Below are 25,965 nucleotides of genomic sequence, written 5' to 3'. Positions count from 1 at the left end.
ATAGTTTCCAATTTTGGGCTACTATGAAAAGAGACATTATAAATATTTCTGTACCCTTCTAATTTTTAATCTATGATCCTTTGGTCACCCAGGAGGCAGAGAATCAAGGTCAGAGGAAAACAGAGGACAAGGGTCCCTTTCTTCACACTTGGGGGAAGCAGCCCACCCTTCTTCCCCTTGGGCCTTAAGTGACAGAGGCTATCCTTACCCAAGGCAGGAGCTGACATGTAGACTCAACAGGCCCCAGGCAAGCTGTCCAGCTCCTGCCAAGCCATCATCCCCTACTGAATCCCATTAACAGAGCTCTCATTACCACTCAACCTCTTAAGAGATAACACAGGCCCAGACTCCATTTAAAAATCATTTTATTATTAACATCATCTTTCCATTTAGCCAAGTGTAGGTAATGTATAAGGAATGTTGGTAAATATTCCATTTGAAGCTTTTTTTTCTTTTTACATATTTCCATTGATAAATAAACTCTGAATTCACATAAAAAAGTTAAACTTAAATAACTCATATTTCCTTCTCTGGTAACAGGCATATATTGGTAAAATATAAATATTCTTGGACTCAGGCTTTGTTCTAAATAAAGACAATTATCAGCCACGCATTATAATTATTGACAATAAAACCAAGAACTCAGCCGGTCTCCTGGCTTTGACTAGTACTGAGACAGGAAGCAGAAATGTCACATTTGGTTTCTGGGCCAAGGGTAGGAGTCGGGGTAATAGTGGGAGAGAGGGAGCAGTTTTCATGACAAGTTTGCTAAAAATAATCTGTTCTGCCACTGAATTTTCACTTTGAATATCTTATTCTACATTTGCTGATTGATTCTGTAATCATTTTACAGAACACTCAGATGTCATTTAACAAAATATGGCACGTAATCCATTCTGAACAACATCATTAGAATTGAAAACTACCAGGAGGCAAAAAACAACAACAAAAAACCACACAAATTGAGCATGATTTTAGTTTGGTTTGTCGTCTTGGTCAATACAACATTCGTCTACAGCCTCAGTGATTCATTAAATTCCTCCCCCCTGCAAAAACTATCAAGTGTTTCCCCCTTCCGTTCTGTTAACCCCAATCTCCTCAGGGACTGAGGTTCCCTCCTACCCCCCAACCACATGGTGCGGTTACACTGGCGTCTGGTGAGTGTGTCCTTGGCCTCACCTCCAGACGTTGCGGTAGGCCGAGCCCCGCTCAGAGCACACGGGGAATGATGGTAAATGGGACGATGGGGCTGCTGGCCTCCAGCTCCAGCGCAGTCAGGAAGCACTCAGTAGCAGCAGTGTCATTGCCCTGAGCTTGGAGGACCTCGCCAAGGCCATTCCAGACCTCATGGGCCGTCGAGTTCACCTGGACAGCATCTCGGAGAATCTTCTCTGCTAAACTGTATCGGCCTAGCTGGTGAAGGATAAGAGCCTGTGGACAGACAGAGGGCAGAAGTCAGCTCAGGCAGTTCATGAGAAAGAAAGTACCTGTTCCCACTGGAGGCCAGGGGCTGGACGCAGACATCCTAGATGGCAAAACTCCATGTTCTAACTCCTCATGGTATCATTCCTACTGGACAAAGGCCAACAATGAAGGAGAAAAGGCTTTTCCCATAGGACAAGATGACTGAGTCCCTCCAGATTGTGTTGTTTGTGTCTCCAGGCTTATACCTTTGCTTAAATGATAAAGTGACTCACATTACCATAGAACTTTAAAGTTTACAAAGGCAGCAAGGCGCCCAAATGTCACTGATACTTTACACGAGGCTCAGAGAGGTTGCAGTCACAAGAATATCACCGCTGGTATTCTGAGCCTAAGTCTTCAGATGCCACATCCAGTGCTCTTTGTACCTTGTTGGGCTGCCAAGTAAATCCAAATCCCCTGTAAGAATGTAGGGCCAAGGGGCAGCTAGGTGGTGCAGTAGATAGACCTGAGATAGAAGGACCTGAGTTCAAATCTGGCCTCAGACACATAACACTCACTAGCTACTTGATTCTGGGCAAGTCACTTAATCCTGACTGCCTCACCAAAAAGCAAAAAAAAAAAAAAGACTGTAGAGGCGTGACTGCCATTTTCAAAGCAGATTTTTCACTCCTAATTCTGGTTATAAACTCCACATACATCCTAATGAACCTAACCACACATGGAACACGTGGCAGTTTCTGCTGCCTGCGATCAGTAAAGTAAGGATGGAGCTCTCTCTGCCGTGGTGGGAGATCTGGCTCTTGCACCTCAGGATGCCAATGGAAATATGGAAATCTATCACCAGATCCAGGACAGTGATATGCCCCACACATCAGGCAGTGAGAGACCCTGATCTCTAAGCCCCATCTGTGCCTCTGGGACTGAGGAAAGGAAGACTGCACCACGGAGAGAGAGAGAGAGAAGCTCCCTTGCCCCATCAGGCAGAGCACAAAGAACCAAGAAAACAACAGTCTACCATTCAACACCCGTGTGTCCTTTGACAGATCACAACCTCTTTGGGTATTAGTTTCTTCGTTAATGAAAGCATTGGACTAATAAGCAAACTCTGAAATGACAAAACACACCTCTCTCCTTTCAACAGGTAGGTGACTATGGGTGTGAAATGTTGCCTATGCTTAGATGCAGTTACTATGTCAGCAGGTGTGTGTTTTGGGGTGGGGATGCCATAGGGAGAGGAGGGGGGAATGACTGTAATGTGAAAACAAAAGCACATCAAGACAGCTTATTTCCTAGAAAAAGTTTTAAAAAAAAAAAGGTTAAGGTGATCTCTAAGGTCCATGAGAGCTCTACCATTCTATAATGTAAATATCACGTAAAGGAGGGCATTGTCAAGAGCAGAGACTGGATGTTACTTTAGAAATATTTCTTTCAGGGTTTACCTTCTGACTTATATGCCCTTGCCAACTATATCCTCTTCCATTCTAAGTCTATTAACCAAGCTGCATAAAACAACTTTATGAAGAAAGTAAAAAACATGGTTTCAGCAGAAGTCCAAAGATGCCACTGAAAGCTAGATGTCTACCAAATATGTTGTACTAGAAAGGCACTGTAAGAAAGGAAACAGACATTTATTAAGTTCCAAGCACTGTGCTAAGCACTTCGGACATATTAGCTCACTTAATCCTTACAACAATCCTGGGAGATAGGTGCTGTTATTATCCCTAGGGGAAACTGAGGCAGACAGGCGTGAAATGACCTGCCCAAGGTCACAAAGCTAGCAATTGTCTGAGGTCAAATTTGCACTCAGGTTTGTCTTTAGGGCCAATGCTCTATCCGCTGTGCCACAGTGGTGCTTTAGTTGGGGCTATTTATTCCAACTGCAATTCTGAAGAGACTGAGAGAAGATCAGAAAAGCAGACTCACTATTATGGAGGGTACCATCTTCCCCTCTTAGTGAAAAGCAAAAAGGGAGCCTTCACCATCATCATATTTTTGGCAAAGAGACCTTGACAATTTTCAAATTGGAGCTAAGGAGAGAGTATGGGTTTAACCTGCATCAAATAAGCTTAATGCAACTATGGAAAATGAGGCTGGTTCTCTTGGCATGGAAAGCAGTGATTCACTGGGGATGGGTTGGGGGGGGGGAGGTCCTCCTCCAGCCTGCTTCCCTCACATTCCCCCAAGCAGGGCAAGACCATACTGACTCTGCCTCAAGGCTTTCAATCTGGATGAATCAGGCAAGCAGGAAGTCAGTACCTACTATGTGCTTAGCTCTGAGCTGCACAGATTCTCCATTTCCATGCTAATACTCAGGATCATAATACAGATCTAGAATTGGAAGGAAACCTGGATGCTGACTGGTGATACTTACTTTACAGATAAGGAAACTGAGAGCCACATACGTAGTGAGTCACAAAGCAGAATCTGAATCCAGGTTCTCTGATGTTCTTTCCACTGTACCACACTCACTCACACTTATATAGTCTTGCTTAAAAGAAATCTGCTAAAACAAAATTTGCATCCTGGGATCCTGGGGATAGCAGTAGACTTGCTGGGATGGAGGTAGGGGTGGGGGTTCATGGCTCAGCCACTGACTACTCCCTGTGTGATTTCAGTCAAGTCACTTAGCCTCTGAGGCCTTCAGTTTCTTCATCTGAAGAAGAAGGGGGTGGGCTTAGACCATGTTTGAGGTCCCTTCCAGCTCTTAACACTATAATGCAAACGGATAAAGGAGGGGGTGGTTATACACTTTGCAAAAAGTTTGTACACTCTGCCACATTTAAAATGGGCAAATCCAGAGGAACTTATCTGCTGTGCAAAGTGAAGCCACCTATACGTACTGGACTCTGCTGAGTGTAGATGGTTTCATGTACACAGGAATGCCAGTCAATGATGTTGAAAAATATGCCCAGATATGACAGAAAGGAAATTCCTTGTTTTCTCAGATGCATGCTTGGCTATTTTTGGTATGTCTAGGTCTCGTGTTACAAATATCAACCCCACTTCAAGAGACACCACAAAGACTCTGTGTTCCTGGGCAGAAAGGGACAGCTTTCTTTGGGTTTCCTCTAGCTTAACACTCCTAGGCACTGATGCAATAATCAGGGTACTCTGGGAATCTGACAAGTCTATGGTCTCCCTTTCCTTTCTGCAACCATTAATTACTGACTTTATTGCTTCTTCCCATGGTTTTGACTTAGCGACTGCTTTCCCTGAAAGCTCCTGATTCTCTATAGGCTGCCTCTTTGATATATAGACAGGAACCACTGAATGTTAGAACTGGAATGGACATTAAGACATAGACCATCAGAGCTGAAAGGCGCCTTAAGGAGAAGCTGAAGGACCCACAGCTAGGACTAGCAACCAGAATGCTGGATAGCCGAGGCAGTAATCTTTTCACTACACCATCCCTAATTCTCACTCACTGATGGAAAATCTCTTCTTTCTGCTGATCTGGCTGCAAAATGATTGGCAAACCCAAGGATACAAGCAAAAGTAAATGGGCTTCTTATCCTGACAACCAGAAAAGGAATTAATATCTCAGGCAAAAAAGACAGAGAGCTCCTTCTTCGTGATTTCTTGCAGTATACCAGCCAACTGCTTAATGATGGTAAATGGAGATTTGCAGTCAATTTATTAACCACCAGAAATGGGCTTGGAATGGAAATGGTCAGATACCAAGTTTTTTCCAGCATGGGCATGGCCTGCCCATTTCTCTGCTGGAGGTTTTTCATTAGAATGTGAAAATCTTCTGAATTCTGAAGTCTCTTAATGCATAGATTCACAAACCCGTACCACATGCAAGCCCCTACAAACTGGAAAAAAAAAACAAATCTTTCCAGGCAGGACTGAATAACCAGTCAATTTAGGCACAAGCTGAGCTAAGTGGCTGGTCTTTTTACTATCTAACCTCATGACTCTGGTGACCTTACCATCGTCTATCTGTCTTCCATTAAATATTACTGGAAAAGTCACTGAAGACTTGATCCATTACAAATTCACACAATATAGCATCAAGTAGGTCTTCCTAATTAGATGGAAAATCATTTCTTTACCTCTCGTAGGCCCCTACTACACTTATCACAGCAGCTGTTTCAAAACTCTATCCCCAGCCTCCTAAGTCTACCCCCCACAAAGTGCCTCACCTCCTACTTTGATGAGACTGACACCATCCATGTGACCCTCTACATCCTTCCTCTTCCAAAACTCAGAACCTCTCTATATCTTCACCTACCACCCCCTCCTCATTGGCTTCAATCTCAGAGAATGAGGTGGCCTTCCTCTCCGCTGAGGCTAGTCCCTCTATTTGTGCATTTGATTCCACAACCGCCCTTTGATCTCCGCTAGGACCCTTCTCCACTGGTGTATATATATATGTGTACAAATAGGCAGATATACGTGAGTATGTCTACTTATGTGGATATGTACATATATCCATACATACCAATGCATACATATATATGTTCCTTCCCCAACACCTACACACACACTTGGGTTTCTCCTGTTCTTTAAAAAATCATCATTTGACCTTCCTGTATATCACTTCCCTATCACTGTTAAGCTTCTAGAAAGAGTAGTTTACAGTCACTGTTTAGGTCAGGGCTTTTTCCTTTCTAACTCCTTGCAATCTCACTTCTGTTGGCACTCCTCTATTGAAACTGCTCTCTCCAAGGTCATCAACGACCGCTTGGTGTCCAAATTCAATGTACTTTTTTTAATGGATAAAAATCTGAGGGTTTTAATATATTGAAAGCTCAACACTGAGACAACAGTATGTCATTACGGTGACCAAAAATAAGGTAATAACAATCAGGTGTTTTGTTTGTTCAGTCATGCCCAACTCCTCATGACCCTGCAGACCATACTGTCCATGGAGTTTTCTTGGCAAAGATACTAGAGTGGTTTGCTATTTCCTTCTCCAGTGGATTAAGGCACAGAGGTCAAATGACTTGCTCAGGGTCACACAGCCAGTGTCCAAGGCTAGATTTGAACAGTCATAGGCCAATATTATCACATAATCCAAAACAGTGGGAAGGTTCTTCGATGACATCTGTTCTAACCTATCTCTGACCAAAATGCCTGCTATAAAATCCTCACAAGTACTCAACATCTTTTGAAGATTTCCAAAGTTTACCTCCTGAGGCAGTCTATTCAACTTTTATATAGCTCTAATTTTAGAAACTATTTCCTTATATCATGCTTAAATCTCTTTAAACTTCCAACAATTCATCCCAGACCTCCTCTCTACCCTCTGCCAACATACTATGGTCAAGTAGAATAAATATGATTTTTCTGCTATGCAAGAAATCATGTGAGGCAGCTAGGTGGCACAGTGAATAGAGCATCAGGCCTGGAGTCAGGAAGATCACAGTTCAAATCCTACCTCAGACACTTACTAGCTATGTGGCTCTTGGCAAGTTAACCATCTTCTGCCTTCCTCAATTACCACAACTGTAAAATAGGGATAATAACAGCACCCATCCCGGTATTGCCATGAAGCTCAAATTATATGATCCCTTCAAAGCACTTAATACAGTGCCTGGCACACAGCAAGCTCTCTATAAATGCTTATTTCCTTCTCCCCCAAATTCCTTTTCTGAGAATCTTTGGAAAATCCAAAGACATTACTATGTCTCCTAGTCTTTTCTTCTTCCAGGTAAATTCCTCCATTTCCTTTAGCTTGTATGGTGCATTTTCTAGTCCTTTCACCATCCTTTCACCCTCTTTTGAATACACTCCAGTTGTCTTTCTTCAAATGTGGTGCAGAAGAAACCTCAGTAAATGAAATACTAGATATAATCTGAATATGGCAGAATATAATGGCACTACTACTTCCTATAATAATCATAATCAGTTATATTTATATAGCACTTTAAAGTTTGCAAAGTGCTTTATATTCAGTGTCCTTTTTTAAGTCTGCATTTTCTTTGCCTTTTTTTTCCTTCAGTATTTCACACAATGCACTTGCTCTTGTAGATCCCCTCTCTTCTCTTAGCAGCCATGCCATTCCTTTCTCTTAGTTCTCCTAACTGTATGGTCTATTCTTTTGCTGGTTCGTCATCAGCCTTCTATATGCATGTGTCTCAAAGTCCTGACTTAGATATTTTCTTCTTCTCCCTTTATGTTATCCACCTGTAAAATTGTCTAATTGCATGGTTTCAGTCAACACACGTATTCAGACAACTACAAAAATCTATATAAACACTCTGAATCCATCCACTAAGTCCTAGTCTTGCATCTACAAATATCTGTTGGCTATCTCCATCTGCACTGACTTGCTGGCATCTAAAACTCAGCATGTCCTCAAATGAATTAATTTTATCATCTTTCTCCCCAAATCTTCCCTCCCTTCCAACTTTCTTAATGCTACTGTTGGCACCACCTAGCCTTGAAATCCCAGAGTCATCTTTGACTCAGCTTTCTTTCCACCAATCCTTATCTCTTGATCAGAAGATGTCTCCCATCAATTGGTTGCCAAGTTCAGTTGCGTCTTCCTCCACAATATTTCTTATACCCATTCTCATCCTTTCTACACACATGATTACCACTATATTTCTGCCTGCCATCACTTCTCACCTGAACCAGTATAATAAATTCCTAACCGGTCTCCCAGCTACTTGGTAGCGTGGCTGCTGCATAAGAAGTCAGTACCATGGCCAGCAGTAACAGCACAGCTAAGAACAGCTAACTGATTCAGCACTGAGGTATGGGAAAGCAGGGGCCCAACCCAGAATGGGAGGCATCAGCATTACTACTGAGCATCTCTACCCATTTCCTTATCATTAGTTGTAGGTGAGATATTTGAGAAAGAGGTATTATATTTAACTCTGTGCCAGCAAATTTCACCAAATGACCTTACTCTTGTGCCTTCTGGTGGCTTGGATCGCTTACAGAGCAAACCTCTGATTCCAGAAAACCAAAATTCTTAGTCTGGAACTCGGGGTCTTCCACAGTCTGGCTCCAAACTACTAACCTTTGCATTTCAGCTCAACTAGACAACTGATTACTTCTTGTTTCATTTTGAACTTCATTCTGTACATTTGCATAAGCCACCTCTCAGGACTGGAGTATACTTCTTCATCCTCTTAGTCTATTAAAATCCCTTTCTTCCATCAAAGTCCAGTTCAGGTGCCACCCTCTTACTTTTAGAATAGAAGATCCATGAGGGCAGGTGTGGTGATTCTTTCCTTTATATCCTCAATACCCATATATAATACATGGCTTAAAAACTGGGTTTAACCGATTTACCGAGAAACATCCAGTCTATGTACTCTGGACTCTGACTCCAAAAAGTTAGGAAGGTGGCAGGTATTTTGAGAAAAAACCGCCAAATTCAAAGTTTCCCAGAAAATTGATTCAACTGAGTTAATTTCTAAAGATAAAGCTTCTTACGAAGTACTACAGACTTACCTGTGGCCAGACCCTCACTATTTAAGAGAAGGAAAAGGCCAGAGTGTACCCTGACATGTCACATGGCATAACTAGTGGACTGTGACTGAGGAGTCCAAGGTCTGTGCCCTAGTTCTAGCAATATGTGCTGAGTGCCCAGGCACCAGTCATTTAACTACTCTGAACCCTGGCTTCCTCACTTGTAAAAAAGATCAAACTTGCGCCATCTATAAGAACTGTCATACACAACACATTCTGTAAAATGCTAAAGTGTTTTATAAATAGGAGCCATTGTTGTTTATATTGTTGTTTTTCTCTAGTCAACAAGTACTTACTATGTGCCAGAAACTATATGTACTAAGCACGATGATACGATGAAAGGTAAAAGCAATCTCTGCCCTCGAAGAGCTCACGTTCTAACAGGGATGACATGCAAGCACCTGTGTACACATGAGAACTCTAGACATGAATATATGTCGAAACGGCAAACAGGAGGTAATCACAGAGAGAAAGCACTGGCGTGGTGAAGGAGGGGAAGGCGCACCTGGGAAAGGCTCTTTGAAGAAGGTAGGATTTGAGCTGAGTCTTGAAGAAAGCCAGGAGACATAGGTGAGGAAGGAGAGTGTTCCAGGCATCGTGAACAGCCAAAGAAAATGCAGAATCAGGAGAGTCTCTTGTGTTAGGAACAGCAAGAAGGCCACTGTTACTAGGGTCACAGAGAGTTTGGGAATGGGGATAAAATGTAAGAAGACTGGGAAAGTAGGACAGGGTCAAGTTGTGAAAGGGCTTTAGCAGCCACAGGATTTGCTATTCGGCCTTGGAGGTAACAGGGAGCTGAAGGAGTTTATTGAGTAGAGGAGGAACATGGTGAGACGGGAGCTTTGGGAAGATCACTTTGGCAGCTGAGTACAGGACGGACTGGAGTGAGGAAAGATTTGAGGTAGGGATGCCAACCAGAAGACTACTGAAATAACGCAGGTGTGATTAAAAAAAATCTAGGATAAAATCACCCTCCCACACCAGCAAATCAAAGTTTTCTCAAGGGGCAATCACCAGTGTATGAAGCTGCCTTTTAACTTTTCCCCTCCTTACAAAGGGAAGGGGTTTTGGTGGTGCTGCTGGGTCCCTCTCAGGTCCGATCCTGGCTTGCTGAGACACTGGCTCAACTTAATGAGCTACCCATGAAACTTCAAATCCACCATTCTTGCCCCTTCCCCCAAAAGATTATGTCTTATGTCTAGAACAGACAACTGTATATATACTTGGGTTCTTACTTCATGCAAGGCTACCTCATATAAGTGGTTTTAAAACTTTTCACATTTCTGTTCTATCTTCCCAATAGATGCTACAGCAGTTAGTTCTCCATTAGAAAGCTCTCTGAATGGAGGCTCAGGTGTTACCAAAGGCTGGGGACACTATAGACTGGATTTATGTTTTAACTGTGTGATTTGATCTCTGAGGTTCCTCCCAGCTCTGGGATTCTACGGTTCTATAATGCCCTACTTTATGGTTACAATTATAATTACATATATAATATATATAATACAATATTATATATATAAAATTATATACATACATTATATATATACACATATACATGTATATATGTTGTGTGTATGTTCATATATTTCCTTTTTAGATTATGAATTGTTCCATGAGAACAACTAATTAATCTCCACTTTTCTCTCTCTCCTCCAGAAAAAGTGGGTAGACTGTGGAAGAAGAAGAGAGAACACAATGCACAGATATGTAGAATATAAGAAAAACTGAGGAGTTTGAATTATTTGGGGGAAAAAGAGGATTAAAGCAGAGGGAAGACTTTTGCTTGCACTGGATGAGATGATTACAAATGACAATGAGAGAAGGCAGAGCTGCTCAGTTTTTATTTTGTTTCTGTTTCCTCTGCAAAGAAAAATGACCTTCACACTGGAAATGACAATAAAAATGACTAATGGAGAGGTAACGAGCAAGATAAGTAAAGAGACAGCAAGAAAACACTTGGCTGTTTTTGATGAATTCAAATCACCTGACCCAGGTGAACTACTCCATTGTGTCCTGATGTGATTACAAGAGCGCTTCTCAGTGATGAGTGGAAGATTATGGGAAACGAGAGATGCCACCAGATTGGAAAACGGCAAATATGGTTCAGATTTTCAAAGAAGGGAAGAGAACAGAGTCTGAAAACTATAGGCCACTGGGTTTGACTTAGACTCCTAGGGAAATTTCTAGAAAGAATCATTAAAGAGATGTATGTCAAATGTCTAGCAAGGGAATCAATGGCTACAAAGCACCAGTATGGTTTCTTCAAGAACAGGTCATGTTAGGCTAACTTCATTTCCTTTTTTGACAGGATTACTAAACTAGTAGATGAAGGGAAGGCTGTGGATATAACCTACTTAGATTTCAACAAAGCTTTCAATAAAGTTTCTCAATTTATTCTTCTGGATAAGATGGAGAGATATAAATAATACAATCAGAAGAATTCAGAAGTGGTTGGATGGCTAGTGTCAAGAAGTGGTTGTTAAATGGATCAGCATCAGTGGGGCCAGTGGAGGGCTATTAACATTTTTATATCAGTGACTTGGATAAAGGCATAAATGGTATGTGCTCATCATCTGCCGATGACTCAAAGCTGAGAGATACAGCTAACTCACTGGATGATAAGTGTCAATCCAAAAGGATCTTGACAGGCTTAATCGAATAAAATGAAATTCAATTGGGATAAATGCAAAGTCTTACACTTAGATACAAAAGATCAACTCCATAAATATAAGACAGAGGAGATAGGAATAGATAGCAGTTATTCTCATAAAGCTTTAGAGGTTTTAAGAGCTAGAAACAATGAATCACCATTATGATGTTGTTGCCAACAAAACCCTTATGCAACCTAGGACTTCATTAGGCACACCGGTCATAACTTTCTATTGGAAAGAAGAGGGATATGATGATCCTACTGTACCCTGTGCTGGTCAGACCTCCTCAAAAGTGTTGTATATGGTTCTAGGCACCATGGTTTGAAAGGACAATGACAAGCTGGAAAGGTCCAGAGGAGGGCAGCCAGAAGAGCAAAGGGTATCTACTGAGTTCATGACCTAAGAGGATCAGCTGAAGGAACTGGGCATGCTTAGCCTGAAGAAAAAAAGACTCAGGGCAGCTAGGTGGCGCAGTGGATAGAGCACCGGCCCTGGATTCAGGAGGACCTGAGTTCAAATCCGGCCTCAGACACGTAACACTTACTAGCTGTGTGACCCTGGGCAAGTCACTTAACCCCACTGCCTAGTCAAAAAAAAAAATCAATCAAGAAAAAAAAGACTCAGGAGGAACATAAGGGTTGTGTTCAAGGATGCGAAGGGCTGTCCTGTGGAAAGGGCACTGGACTATTCCATTTGGCCCTACAGGGCAGAACCAGGGTGGAAGCTGTAAATGAGAAAAGTTAGACTGGACGTCCGGAAAACAACTTCTAATAATGACAGCTTTCCGGAAGTAAAGTGGGCTGCTTTAAGAGATGGTCAGGTCCTCCTCTTTGGAGGTCTTCAGGGAGAAACTGGAATAACCAACTTTGATTATATTATAATGGAAGTTCTTTAGTGTGTGGGTTTGACTAGATGCCCCTGAAGTTGTTTACTACTCTCAAATTCTGTGATTCTGACTAATGACTGGGATGATCAAGAAAGATTTCATGGAAAGAGTGGCATGTAACAAGAAAAGGCTTCTGGGGGGTGAGGGGGAAGAGGAACTGCATTCAGGAATAGGGGACACTCTATATAAATGCCCCAAAGACCGCAGTGGATGTTGAGTTCGGGGAACAGCCAGCAGCCCAGTTTGACTAGAACACCAAGATCCTGTTGGGGAATAGCACGAAAGAAAGCTAGAAAGATAAGCAGAAGCCAAACCAGAGGAACAAATGTCAACCTGGAGTGTTTGCATTTTATCCTAGAGGCAATGTGGAGCAACTGAAGGTTTTTAAACACAGACTTGCACAAGGACAATTAATAAAATTTGCTGAATAAAATTCTAGTCCCATATTTCTCTTGCATTCTTCAAAATATTCTGAGTATCCATTTTGTGCGGGGCATTGTGCTGATAGAGAAAAGACCAAGATCTGGTCCATGCTCTCAAACAGTTTCTAGTCTAGGTGGGGAGATGAGGGAAGGACGAGGAAAAGTTACATAAGAATGAGATTTAAGAAACATTTCAAAATAATAATTCACAAGGGAATATTGTGTAGTAGGGAGCAATAAAGAGCCAGGAGATCAAATTTTCAGCTCTGCTCCTCTTACCTCACTTCACCATGGCTGGGCAAGTTACAACTTCCCTGAGCCTTGCTTTGTTTTCTACAAAATGGAGTATTGGTATAAGTCAACTACACCATCCTCTTGGAAGATCTCATTCCTTCAATTCCATTATTATGCTCTCTCCTGACCTTATCCTTTTCCTGTCTATAAATATGCGTGTCCCAAAAGCTTTCTCCCAGGTCCTCTTCTGTTCTCTCTGTTGGTGACAACATCTACTTCCAAGGTTTCCATGATCAATTCTATGTAGATGACTCTCAAATTTGTATGCAGCCCCAATTTCTCTCTTGAATGTCAGTCCTGCATTGCTAACTGCTTGCACTTGGATGACTCATTGATACCAAAAACTTAATTAGCTCTGTCCAAAACAGAACTACTTATCTTTCTCTCTACTCCCAAATTTCTTTATTTATGTTGAGGTTGCCAGCATCATTCTAGTCATCCAGGGTTACACTATAGTCTGTAAACCCTAAAAAATTATCTACTACATATAACATCATCACCATCATATATCGTCAGGGACAAATGATCATCCAACTCCTTGTCAAAGCACCTCAGTTCAAGAGAACCCACTACCTCCTGGGGTAGCCCATTCCACTTCTGCCCAGATTTCTAAGTTCTCCCTTATACCAAGCCTAAATCTGCCTCCTTTTTCTCATCACTCCTAGTTCTGGCCTCTGGGACCAAGCAATCCAATCCCTTGACTGTAACAGTTTTTTTTAATCTATTTTTAAATTAACTTTATTCTGATTTATCAACAATCACTTCCATAAGTTTTTGAGTTTTAAATTTTTCTTCCCCTCCCTCCCCAAGATGGTGCACAATCTGATATACACATACATTCCTATTAAACATATTTTCACATCAGTGATGTTGTAAGGAAGAATTAGAACCAATAGGAGGAGCTACCAGAAAGAGGAAACAAAACAAAACAGAAGAAAAAAAATAGCAAATAGTATGTTTCGATCTGCATTCAAACTCCACAGTTCTTTCTTTGGATGTGGTTAGCATTTTCCATCCTGAGACCTTTGGAGATGTCTTAGATCCTTGCATTGCTGAGAAGGGCTAAGTCTATCAACATTAGTCATCACACAACATGCCTGTTACTGTGTACAACATTCTCCTAGTTCTGCTCACTTGACAGCATCAGTCTGTACAAGTCTTTCCAGGTTTTTCTGAAGTCTCCCTGCTCATCATTTCTTATAGCACAATAGTATTCTATTCCATTTATATACTACAACTTGTTCAGCCATTCCCCAATTGATGGGCATTCCCTCAATTTCCAATTCTTCGCCACCACAAAAAGAGCTGCTATAAATATTTTTGGACATATGGGTCCTTTTCCCATATGTATGATCTCTTTGGGATACAGCCCTAGAAGTGCTATTGCTGGGTCAAAGGGTATGCACAGTTTTGTAGTGCTTTGGGCATAGTTCTAAATTGCTCTCCAAAATGGCTGGATCATTCCACAACTCCAACAATGCATTAGTGTTCCAATTTTCCCACATCTTCTCCTACATTTATGATTGTTAACAGTTATCAAAAGTAGACAATGATCATGCTCCCCCTTCAGTCTTGTCTTCTCCAAATTCAACACTTTCATTCCTTCAAGCAATACTCAAATGGCATGATCTCTGATCGCTAAAGATTCAGCTTTCCAAACACACAAAAGGCACACTACTTCAGAAGGACGAGAAAATACCAATTTTGTTCTTGCCTTTCTTAATTTTCAGATGTCTAGAATAACTTGAGCTTAAGAAAGAGTAAGTAGTGTTGGCTCTTTTAAAAAGAAGGGTATTACAAAGGAAGTAATTTATCAGTTCTTTCCCTTCAGTGACAAGTGAATGAATGCTTCAAAAGGTTATAATTATTATAATCAGGTGTTTTGTGCAAATGAGATGATCACAGTGATGCACCCAGTTGAAAATCAAAGATTAAATTAAAACCTACTATGTTCAAACGAGACACATTGGATTTGCATGAGTTGATGACAACTGAATAGTGTTCTTGAAAAAGCTCTAATTAAAAAAAAAAACAAATGAACACAAATGATTAAAGTTCTTACCTATAATATGCTAAGGGAGCCCCTGCATAGGGCACAAGTCCTCTTAAATATTTCAAGGCTATTTTCTTTCATATGATTTATTTCTATGACATCAAGTTGCAGTTTTATTTTTCCAAGAACGTGGCTTATGTAGTCCACTGGCAACATCCTGTTTGGGCTATCTGCACTTGCAGTGTAAATTCAAAGAAATTGCTTTGGGAAATTTTCAGAATTACCAAGGGAGGCTGCATAAAATGCAGAGGTAACACTTTTGACACCAACCCAGAGATATTCTTTCCAAGCCAAAATTTACCCATTTACCCAGGAGAAGCAATTGTAGTTTAAAAAAAAATCCTATTTTCCAAAGCTTACTGACTACTTAAATATATTGACAAGGTGCTGTTATGTTTATGCTCCTAGCCAGGAAAAAAAATCTCAAAATTTAACAGCCAATGAAGAACAAAAAATTACTCCTCTCATCTACTCAGGCCTTTGTTCTGCCAAGAATGATCAAACTACTCAGGCTGACTCAAGCTATCTAGTGATACATATACACACTGAATAGAACAGAATAGAATAGAACAAATGCTTAGAGTTGGATGAGGCATCAGAGATAGTCTAGTCGAACCTTTTCACCTTACAGAGAGGGCCACTGAGCGCAGAGAGAAAGAAAAGGCAGCTTCCCCAAGGTCACCCAACTGGGTGATGGCTGAATTGAGTCCTGAAATGAGGTTTTCTGACTCCCAGGCCAGTCTCTTTGTCCCAAAGCAGAATCAGCAATGACACATTGTTACCAGCCCACACATTCCAAGGTCAGAGTCCAATTCTTAGCCAGCTGTTTATGCAGCTTGCTTGCTCCTACTCATCTGGCATTTCAGCCCTGGTCTTCTCATTAATAGGGCTATGAGAGTAGGTGGATTCCTCCATGGTGTGATATAAGGCATACCCCCAAAAAGTTGCTCTCCCCCTAAAACTAACATTTCTACCAGTCCTGTCCTGGAATCTGACATTTCATTAGCATCTTTCCTTGCTGGTTCAGGTATTGTCTCTAGGAAGTCCCTCTTAAAATTGGTAAATGTGTTTATGCGGAGGCAAAATAAATTAATTTATTGTCACTTAATACCTTAGTGTGGTATCACTATCAGAAACACATCCACAGCAAAAGCCCTGAACATATGCGAGGAAGGAGAGGTGCATTTGATGGGGGCGTGGGAGAGAGGTGGAGAATCTCAGCATTTCCAGGCTGCCAGTGAAGTATCTGGGGCCACCACCAGGGATCTTGAGGACTCAGCAGAACAAAAGTAAATTCTGAATTAGAAAGGACACTGAACTAGTAATCAGAAGACCTGGATTCTGAGAACTAGTTCTGCATCCAGTTAGCTGGTCCTATGACTTCTGGCAATTCACTTTCCCTATATGAGTTTCATGTTTCTTATCTGTAAACCAAAGGGGTTAGCCTAGCAGACCTCTAACATTCCTTGCAGCTTTGACATTCAATGTTTTAAAATTTTACATTCTAAGAACTCTTTCAAATCCAAAGCTCTATGCTCATAGGTTCTACTTACCATTCTGTATTCTAACACAATTTCCAGATTTGACATTCTAGAATTCACTGAAACGTAAATTTATGAGTATCAGTCCTGGCCACCAACTAACACTAAAATCTGCCCTTAGCTTAAGGCAGTTTGGGAGATACTTGTCTGAGTTTGGAAGGAAGCAGATTCACAGGCATATGTGTCTTCCCCTGCAGTCAAATCCTCATTGCCAGGTCTAAACCTCCTGCTTTACAAGAGGATTTCAGAAGAACCTAGCTGGTGCTAAACTTGATGCTGGTTTTGACTGTGACTAAAGTCAGGCTCACAATGACCAAAAAATATCCAGTGTTACTGGTGCTTGTAATCTCCGAGGAAATGTACAACCCTAAAATGGGCTCATGTTTGCCTGTGTGCTGTCACGACAGGAAAAAATTTTAGTATGACTGTGTTTTCAAAGATGTAAAAGATCCTAGATCAGTTTTGCTGTCTATCTGGGCTGAATTATTTATCCCTTCTTTTCTCCTGGCCATCATACAGGGACAAGCCACTTGATGCAGTCACAGAAGGATGACTAATGCTGCCACAGACCAGGGAAACAATGTGACAGCAGAGAATCTGCAGGAACGTTATCTCCCCTCCTGCTTCTTGCCTACCTTCCAGTCCCGTAGCTGATCCTGATCATCTCCGTCTTGGGGGTGGACCAAGGCCAAAGTGCTAACACAGAATTTCTTAGCCTCAGAGGAAAGGGCTTCTCCTAAAGAGAACCTCTTCCAATGCCTCACCAGAGAACAGGGGGTGAATCTAGGTTCTCAAAAGCAATGTTGGCAGTGCATAAGCCCTGGTGGGTTCTACCAACCTGGAAAGTCTTTTAGTATGGACATCACGACAGATCATGCTATCAGGGCGCAAACCTTGGTAGGTTGGAGAAGATTCACCATTAGAAGGCTAACCCTAGGGTGAGGAATTTTTTTGGTCATATTAACTCATGAATTTTTTCTATTAAGCCATGAAGGTAGCATTATACCGATGAACTCATCAATGTCTAAAAATGTTATCAGGCGGCCGGTTACTGAAGAAAGACTTCCAATACCTTCTCTGACCTCACAAAAGCATCTTCTGTGTCCCTATTGTCTGTAGGTTCTATCACCAAGGATCTGTTAGCTCAAATATGGTTCATATAGGTTGCAGATTGGCTAGGGAAGAGAAATATTCCTGACAGGAAGAACAATATGGTAAATAAGCAGCAAGATATAATGGGGAAAAAGCCCCAATAGATTTGGAGTCAGGAGACCCAAATTTGAATGCCTAAGTTGCTATTTATTGGTGGTATAGTCTTGGGTAAGTCGGTCTCTCTGGGCCTGAGTTTCCTCATCTCTGATATCATGTGGCTAAATGTTCTTTAAGATTTCTCCCAGCTCTGTCTTTTTTTTTTTTTTTTTGGTGAGGCAATTGGGGTTAAGTGACTTGCCCCAAGTCACACAGCTAGTAAGTGTTATGTGTCTAAGGCCGGACTTGAACTCAGGTCCTCCTGACTCCAGGGCCAGCATTCTATCCACGGTACCACCTAGCTACCCCCCAGCTCTATCTTTTGATTCCATGTAGTGGGAGCTAGGGATTCAGGCAAACTAAGTGTTGCACTCATATTCACGGAAAAATTAAAAGAACCAGAGGAAGGGTTCCAGCATGTTGTGTAGATCTATAGGAGATAGATGAAAGGATATGCACAAGGACTACATAAGACGAGAAAGTTATGGATGGGTTTTTGCATTGATGGAGAGACCACCCATGATGATGAGATCAGGGATCCATTAAAGTAAGCATAATTTCCCTCTCTACTCACCTTTTTCCTAAGAAAGGCAGGTACAGTTAAGTGGCACAATGAAAAGAGTACTGGACTTCGAGTTATGAAGACCCAAATTCAAAGCCTGCCTCAGAAACATTACTAATAGTCCCTACCTTACAGGGCAGAAGTGAAAATTAAATGAGACAATATTTGTAAATCTCACTCTAAACCTAAAGTGCTACCTAAATGCTGGCTGTAATAATAACAATGACGGTTAAGAGCCCACTCTGACAACATCCTGCAAGGGACACAATGGGGCCCAAGGCATGGTTGACTGACTGCCAGAACTGGCAGGCGGGGAGGAGGGAAAGGCAGGAGGACCGTCTAACCACTTTCAGTAACACTTTGGTTGCCATCACAGCCAGGTTGCCTATCCTTCATCAACCTCTATATCCGTTTTTTTCCTGGGAATTTATCTCCTTACAGGATGGTAAGGTCCTCAAGAACAAGAATTACATCTTATACTTCTTTATATCATTCACAGAGAATATAGCCTTTCACACAGTAGGTGCTGGATGCCCTCTAAGAGTTTGTTGTTTAATTAGCTAGACCAGACTCTAATTCAAGTTAATTGACATTACAATATGATAAGCTAATACTAAAGACAGTTCTCATTTATACGGATCTTTACAGTTTACAAAGCATGGTCCTCAAAATGTCTCTCTGGGAGGTAGGTAGAAGAGGTATTATTTACCCACTTGACAGATGAGGAAACTGAAAGCTCAGAGAGGTAAAAAAGCTTGTCCAACATTACATAGCTGGTAAATGAAAAAGCAAGGTTTTAAATCCAAGTCTTGACCCCAAGTTCGATGTTTCTCCCACCACATCCCGCTAAACGATATGAACAGGACCTAGAGGATTAAAAACTCCAAAAGTCCCAATCTACACGGGCACTGAGTATCTGGGGGTGGCTCTCAATCCCCTCGGGGGGACTCTGTAGGAAGGGGTGCTTGGATGCTCTGATTCGGATACAACTTGGGACACGCTGACTCTGGTTCTCTGTCATCTCTGACATCTCTAATACTACCTTATGCAGACTGTTTTATAGTTTACAAAGTGCCTTCCCTCACAACAACTATTTGATATAGCCAACAAAAGAACCCCTGAATCTCTCCTGAGATGGTGAGGTTGTACGGTGAGTATAAAGAACACTCACCTGCCAATCAGAGGACGTCCCTTTCTCTCCCTAGGGATCAGTTTCCTCACAGCCAAGATTAAGTATATTGGGAACATTTGATTAACAATCAGATAATTTCTGTGGTCCCTTCCATCTTTAATAAACTATGAACTATATGGTTACAGCTGTCTCAAGGAAAATACTATATGTTTATAAATAATAGACCTTAAAGATAATCCAGTCCAACCCTGTCATTTTACAAATGAAGAGACCAAGGCTCAAAGAGGCTGGAATGACAGACCAGAACTCAAACTCAGGTCTTCTTTTTCATTTCTTTCATATGTAAAATGAGTCTAAGCAGACTAAGTATTTTAAAGCTTCAGCGTGAAATCTTTGAGCTAAAATCACACTTTATGTATGTTTTTATGTAGTGCTTTCCACTCACTTGATAATACTCAGTAATGCTACTGTAACAAGAAGCAAACCCTGAAGCCCTCACTGGCTCTGTTCTTTCAAAGAACAGTCATCATCTCAAGAGTTTGTACTTCACACTCTGCTTCCTATTTATTCAGTGATTGGGGACAGGGAGAGACAGAATAAAGTAGAGTCTGTGACAATGGCACCCAGTCCACAAGAGAGTTTATGAATGACCACCATCATTTTGGGACGGCAGGAACCAGGGGCCTTCCCAGGAACTAGGCTTTCCCAGGAAATGCCCGATGAACTAACATCCTGCCAACCATGGTTCTTGAAAAGGCCTGGGGGCCGGCCTCCGCTCTGTCCTGCCTCCACCTTTGTTGAAGAAGCTGTATTTCTCAAAGAGTGCTTCTACTTACAACTGCAATAGAGTAGGCTGGCCTTACAGATTCAAATGAAAGCTCTAAATTCAGAGGAGGCACCCTTCGAGAGAAACAAGGGGATGCCTGGCTCTTTTATTGCCAAATAGATCCAAATACAGTAGTAAGGCTGTTTATTGAGTACATCCTTCAATTTTTCCCATGGTCTTTTTGCTCCTTGAAAGACAGAATCCTATTATGAGAATCCCAATTAATACCTATAGCTGCATGCTAATGAAACGAATTTCACCAAGTCCAGATGGGTTGTACCTTCAGAATGGGTGTTCTTTTATGGCACAACATGATAGTATTTACTGCATTTAATCCAAATGAGATTGTAGAAGAGCAGCTTTTGTCAACAGAGATTTCTCAAGAATATAGGGGTTAGGAAGCGGGCTCTGAGTAGCAGAAATAAGGATGCTGCAGATGGAGCTGTAACTTGCAGTACAAATACTGGTGCTCTATATAACAAAAGATAATCAGGTTATGAAACAGTAGTCCATGAAATTCATTGATGTGGAACCTTGGGCTGGAAAAAAGCTCCATCTTTCCCTATGTTAGTGAGAGTGACCAGGCTGGCCTGCAGTATTCTCAACAGTGAATTCTAATTTGGGTGTCTCCAACTGAAGACTGCTCATATGTTTACAATGCTTTAAGCTTAAAAATTTTTTATAAACATATTCATCAACAAAAATCAAATAAATATAAAAATAAGGAATAAAATTTTAAATAAACCCTTGGCATTTGACAAAGAATTACCAAACAAATGAACAGATCAGTAATCAGATATGTGGGCAGCTAGGTGGTGGGCTGGATAGAGCACTGTGGGGCCTAGAGTCAGGAAGGTCTGACTTCAAAACTGGCCTTAAGACACTTACTAGCTGTGTGACCCTGGGCAAGTCATTTAACCCTATTTGCCTCAATTTCTTCACCTGTAAAATGAGCTGGAGAAGGAAATGGCAAACCACTCTGGCATCTTTGCCAGGAAAAGCCCAAACAGGGTCACAAAGAGTCAGACACAACTGAAACAACTCAACACCAACAGCAGGACATGCGTTTGCTTCGTGTCTCTAGGTCTATCTAAAGCTCTATCACTGTTGCCTTCATTCTTTTTTGTCCCTTCCTTTCTTTCTCATATCGTTGTACTCAGTGCGGATGAACCTCTGCTTCTGCTGATCTCACTTCGCCTCACTTCCGACAGGTCCTTCGGTGTTTTCAAAATTGTCCTTTTTTGTCGTTGTGCCATTCTATTAGATTAATAAATCATAATTTATATAGTCATTTGGCTAGCTATAGAGATGAGATCCATTTTTTTCTATTACACATAGAGTAGCTATAAATAAAGTCATTTTTTCTTTTTAATGGTATACTTCCTCACTGTTCTCCAAAGAGTTTGCACTGGTCCCTATGTAAATATCTATGTGTGTAAAAGATACATATAGAGTAAATGAAAGGCAAACCCAGAGAAGAGGCAGGAGCAGGACTGAAAAAGGCCTTCTCTAGGAAGTGGACAGAGGCGAGAAGGGAAAGTATTCTAGGGATGGGAAAAGGCACAGAGTCAAGAGAGATGCAATATCATGTGCTAGGAGAACATCAAGAAGGCCAATGTCACCGAGTTATAGAGTTAGTGGAAGCGAATAAAGTGTAAGAAAACAGGAAAATGAGGAACAGGTCAGGTTATATGAGGCTTTAAAAGACAAAAGATTTTATATTTGATGCTGATGGTAATAGGGAGTCACCGCAGTTTAGTGAATGGGGGAATGGCATGTTTAGACCTGTGCTTGAGAAAGAAAACTTGGGCAGCTGAAGGCCTGGGAAGAGACTGGAAGCAGGGAGGCCATCTGGAGGTGTTGCAATAGTCCAGGCATGAGGTGATACGGGCTGGCACCAGTATGGCAGGATACTGACGTAGTTTTTTTTTTCTTGATTTGCATTTCTATTATTATTAAAGAACTTGAGCATCTTTTCGTGAAGTTATTAACACTCCGGATTTCCTTCTAAAGTTTTTTTTGTTTTCTGATTGTTGCTCCCCTATGGAGTATGTTTATGTTGATAGATGTGTTTCATTTCTTTATAGATTTTGTATCTTTTCTTTTGGTTTTATAAATATTGCTTGCACCTGAATTTTATCAAACCTTGTGATTTTCATCTACAATAATTTTTACTTATTTAATAACTATTCATGGTTGAAACAAATATGTTATTCCTTTTTAATATATTCTGTAATTTTTCTTTTATCTTTTTTTTATTTTTTGCTTTTTGGTGAGGCAATTGGGGTTAAGTCACTTACCCAGGGTCACACAGCTAGTAAGTGTCAAGTGTCTGAGTCCAAACTTGAACTCAGGTCCTCTTGACTCCAAGGCTGGAGCTCTATTTACTGTGCTACCTAGTTGCCCCTTATATTCTTTAAATTTAAAAGATATTTAGATCACTGATCCAGAGTTGACTGGTCAAACATTTTCCCTCTTTACAGCTTGTCAATTTTCCCTATTTCTCAACAACTTTTACTGAACAGTGATTAAATTGCCCCATCTTTTTTAAATTATAGCATTAACAAATACTAACTTCTAATGTACAGGGTGTCCCAAAAATCTTAGTGCAGTTTAAAGCTTCAATAATGTAAGACTGTATTAAGATTTGGGGACCCTCAGTAGACTGCCTTCTATTTCTGGGTTCTCTCTTCTGTTGAATTGTACTATTCTACTTTTCCAGTGTCTGCTTTTAAAAATAAGATTTTGTTATATGTTTTGAAATCTAGAATAAGAACTCCTTTCCCAGTTTTTTTCTAGTTAGCTTGATACTCTTGTCTACCTTTTTTCTATAAAGTTAAAAAAAGAACACAACCCTACCCTACTCCCCCTCAAAAGAAAAGCTTTTTGTGTGACTTTTCTTATGACTTTACTTTTGATGAAGTAGTCAATCACTGTTCTGACTGGTATCGTATTGAAACTGCACATTGATGAAGGTGTAAAAAAGGAAAAGCAGGCACAGCTGTTAACCAATCAATCAATATTAAGCCCCTACCATGGGGATACAAAGAAAGACAAAAACATGGTGCCTGCCCTCAAGGAGCTCACATGACAGTGTGGAAGAAAGATTGTATTTGTCTTGCTTGGCCCAGGGAGCAGACCTAGGAGGATTAGATGGAAGCAGTAGAGAGCCAGAGTTCAGATCACCATGGCAAAAAAAAATCAGAATGATTCAGAAGCAGAACGAGCAGCCTCAGGAGGCGTGGAGTGCTCTGTCTTTGCTGGAAGCTGTGCAATGCCTGCTTGTCAGGGGGATTTGAGAGCGGAGGCCTGCTCAAGCATGGGCTCTACTAGATCACATCTGAGCTTCCTTTCAACTCAGAGTCGGTGATTTTGGTACTGTCTAATGCTACAAAGGGTTAAGAGAGACCCTTTCAGAAAGTATGTGAGGAAAATCTCTGTACAGATGAGAAATGCCAGACCTGGTCAGCATCAATGTTTTTGAAAATATTCTAATCAGTATTAAATAATATGGTCCCTCTTGATGTCATTCATCAAAACCAAGCTTTCTGCCTTTATTACAAAACCTCGGTGGGCTTTCAAGACCAGTGTCTGTCACCAAGAAACCTGAAATACATGAAGAGCTGCTGATTAACTGAAGCTGCTGATTCCAGGGTAGAGAGAACCATGTGGGAGGAGACTGCACCTAAGGAACATTTAAAGGTGACAGTTCCATCATGTTTTGCCGAAAACACATTACAAATTTTAAAATTCCCTTTTCTCTATTACAACTAACTGATTTAGTTAAAAATGAAGAGTTCAAAGAAGTCTGGAAGATAAAATAACCAAAATTCTACTCTTTCAGGGGGGCAGAACGTATCTTATCCAATGGATCCCCTGCTAGGGTAAAAGAAAAATTGGCAGTGAAAGTGAAGGACAAAGGAAAGGCAAAGAAACATCTGTCCTGCTAATAACATTGGCTAGAATGCCTATCCTCCTGACCGAGAGATGGAGTTCGCCACGTGGGAGAAGAGACTCCATTTTTTCTAACAATCTAAACCCTTTAAGGATAATCAACCAAATGAGGACTTAAGGGTCTCTAAAGGGTCTTCATTATAAAGGAGTTTTCCACTTATTCAGCTAAACAAAGGCAGACTTTGGGACCCTTTCCTACAAGGAATCAATAAGTAGTAGAGTTAAAAAGGCATCTTAGAGATGACAGTAAAATCTCATTTTACAAATGAGAAAACTGAGGAACAGAAAATTTAAGTGACTTATCCAAAGTCACACAGATATTTAGTGTAAGAGCTGAGACCGAAACTAACCAGGATCTCTCCACTCCTCAGGTGTTTGTGCACATGACAATAACAGTGTGTAAGGGCTTTGCTGTGAGGGGGAGGTCTAGCCAAGAGACGAAGGGAGCAGAGTGACTAGATCTTAAAGCCTTCTAAGAATAACAAATGAGCTCACCTTTCTCTGGTTTGTGTAGTAAGCCATTAAAGTGAGACTGATTGAATAAGAAATAAAAATAATGCTCCTGAGTCACCATTTCCCAGGCTTTCCTTCCTGAAAGAGGGTTCTTCAATGGAGTCAAGTCAAACGCTGCAGTGTTCTTTTTTCACTTAAAACCAAATACAACATGGCAACACAAATATCACACACACATACACACACACACACACACACACATGTTGCTTGAAGAAAGGAAATAAGTGAGGGGGGTAGGGATTCCCCTTTTTCTGCCTTGGTTTGTTTCTTTTGTGCACACTAAAAACAGCTATCAGGTTCTGAGTATGGCCTGCTGTAAGGTGGGAAGTCAGGGACACTGTACTGCTTTCCAAAAATTATTGGAAATGGCATGAAAAAATACTCAAGCATAGGAAAGGGGGTTTGTGTTACTAGTTTTCATTTTAAATCAAGGAGCTCAGCTTTTGGCCTGATTTACAGTTTACATATTTTTAGAATTCAGTGGGCTACCAGGATACATGATTATGTTTTTCCTGGCCAATATCGCCACAGCCCTAGAGACCTTTGCCTCACCAGGCCATCATAATTCAAAAGTAGGCCAAAATCAGCTAAAAAACTCCTTGACAGTGCTGCTTACATAACACACACACACATACACATACACATACACATATATACAAATGTCAAAAAGGGTATTTCTGCTGGGAGGCAATTGGTGTCTATACCACATATTTTTGTATCTCCTTACATTCCTTCTGCCTAGAGGCAAATCTGCATCTTCCCAATAATATGTGGGATTACTGGGAAAGATCTGCTCGTTGTGTTCATGTAGGTGTGAGGTGGCTGCTCCTAAAACAAAAAAAATCATTTAATCTAAGAGTATATGTGTCATAAGTTAGAGAGGCAGAGAACTCCCTCCTAAGGAAGAATTAGAGAAGGCTTCCCATTGGAAGTAACACATGAGTTGAGCCTTGAAGGAAGTACATGTCAGGCTTGGGAGAGAGTCTGTACAAAGTTATGAAGATAAGAGATGGAATGTCAAGCTTGG

At 41.0% G+C, this 25,965-nt stretch overlaps 1 protein-coding gene across 12 annotated transcripts in view; it reads right to left on the bottom strand.

Moving 5' to 3' along the window:
* Window positions 1-348: 348 nt before the first annotated feature.
* The window catches only part of TTC7B (tetratricopeptide repeat domain 7B), a 318,583-nt gene continuing 292,966 nt past the window's right edge, over window positions 349-25,965 (bottom strand). For all 12 annotated transcript variants that reach the window (XM_021000269.2, XM_078151432.1, XM_078151433.1 and 9 more), the window contains one exon: window positions 349-1,431. In XM_021000269.2, the coding sequence (XP_020855928.1) occupies window positions 1,210-1,431 (222 nt within the window). In that variant the 3' untranslated portion in view covers window positions 349-1,209. The remainder of the gene's footprint in view (window positions 1,432-25,965) is intronic.

The sequence above is a fragment of the Phascolarctos cinereus genome, unplaced genomic scaffold, assembly GCF_003287225.1.
Source record: "Phascolarctos cinereus isolate Bilbo 61053 unplaced genomic scaffold, phaCin_HiC Scaffold_3;HRSCAF=262, whole genome shotgun sequence".
NCBI lineage: Eukaryota > Metazoa > Chordata > Mammalia > Diprotodontia > Phascolarctidae > Phascolarctos > Phascolarctos cinereus.
Note: the sequence above shows the minus strand (reverse complement) of the source record. Positions and strands in the feature narration are given on the sequence as shown.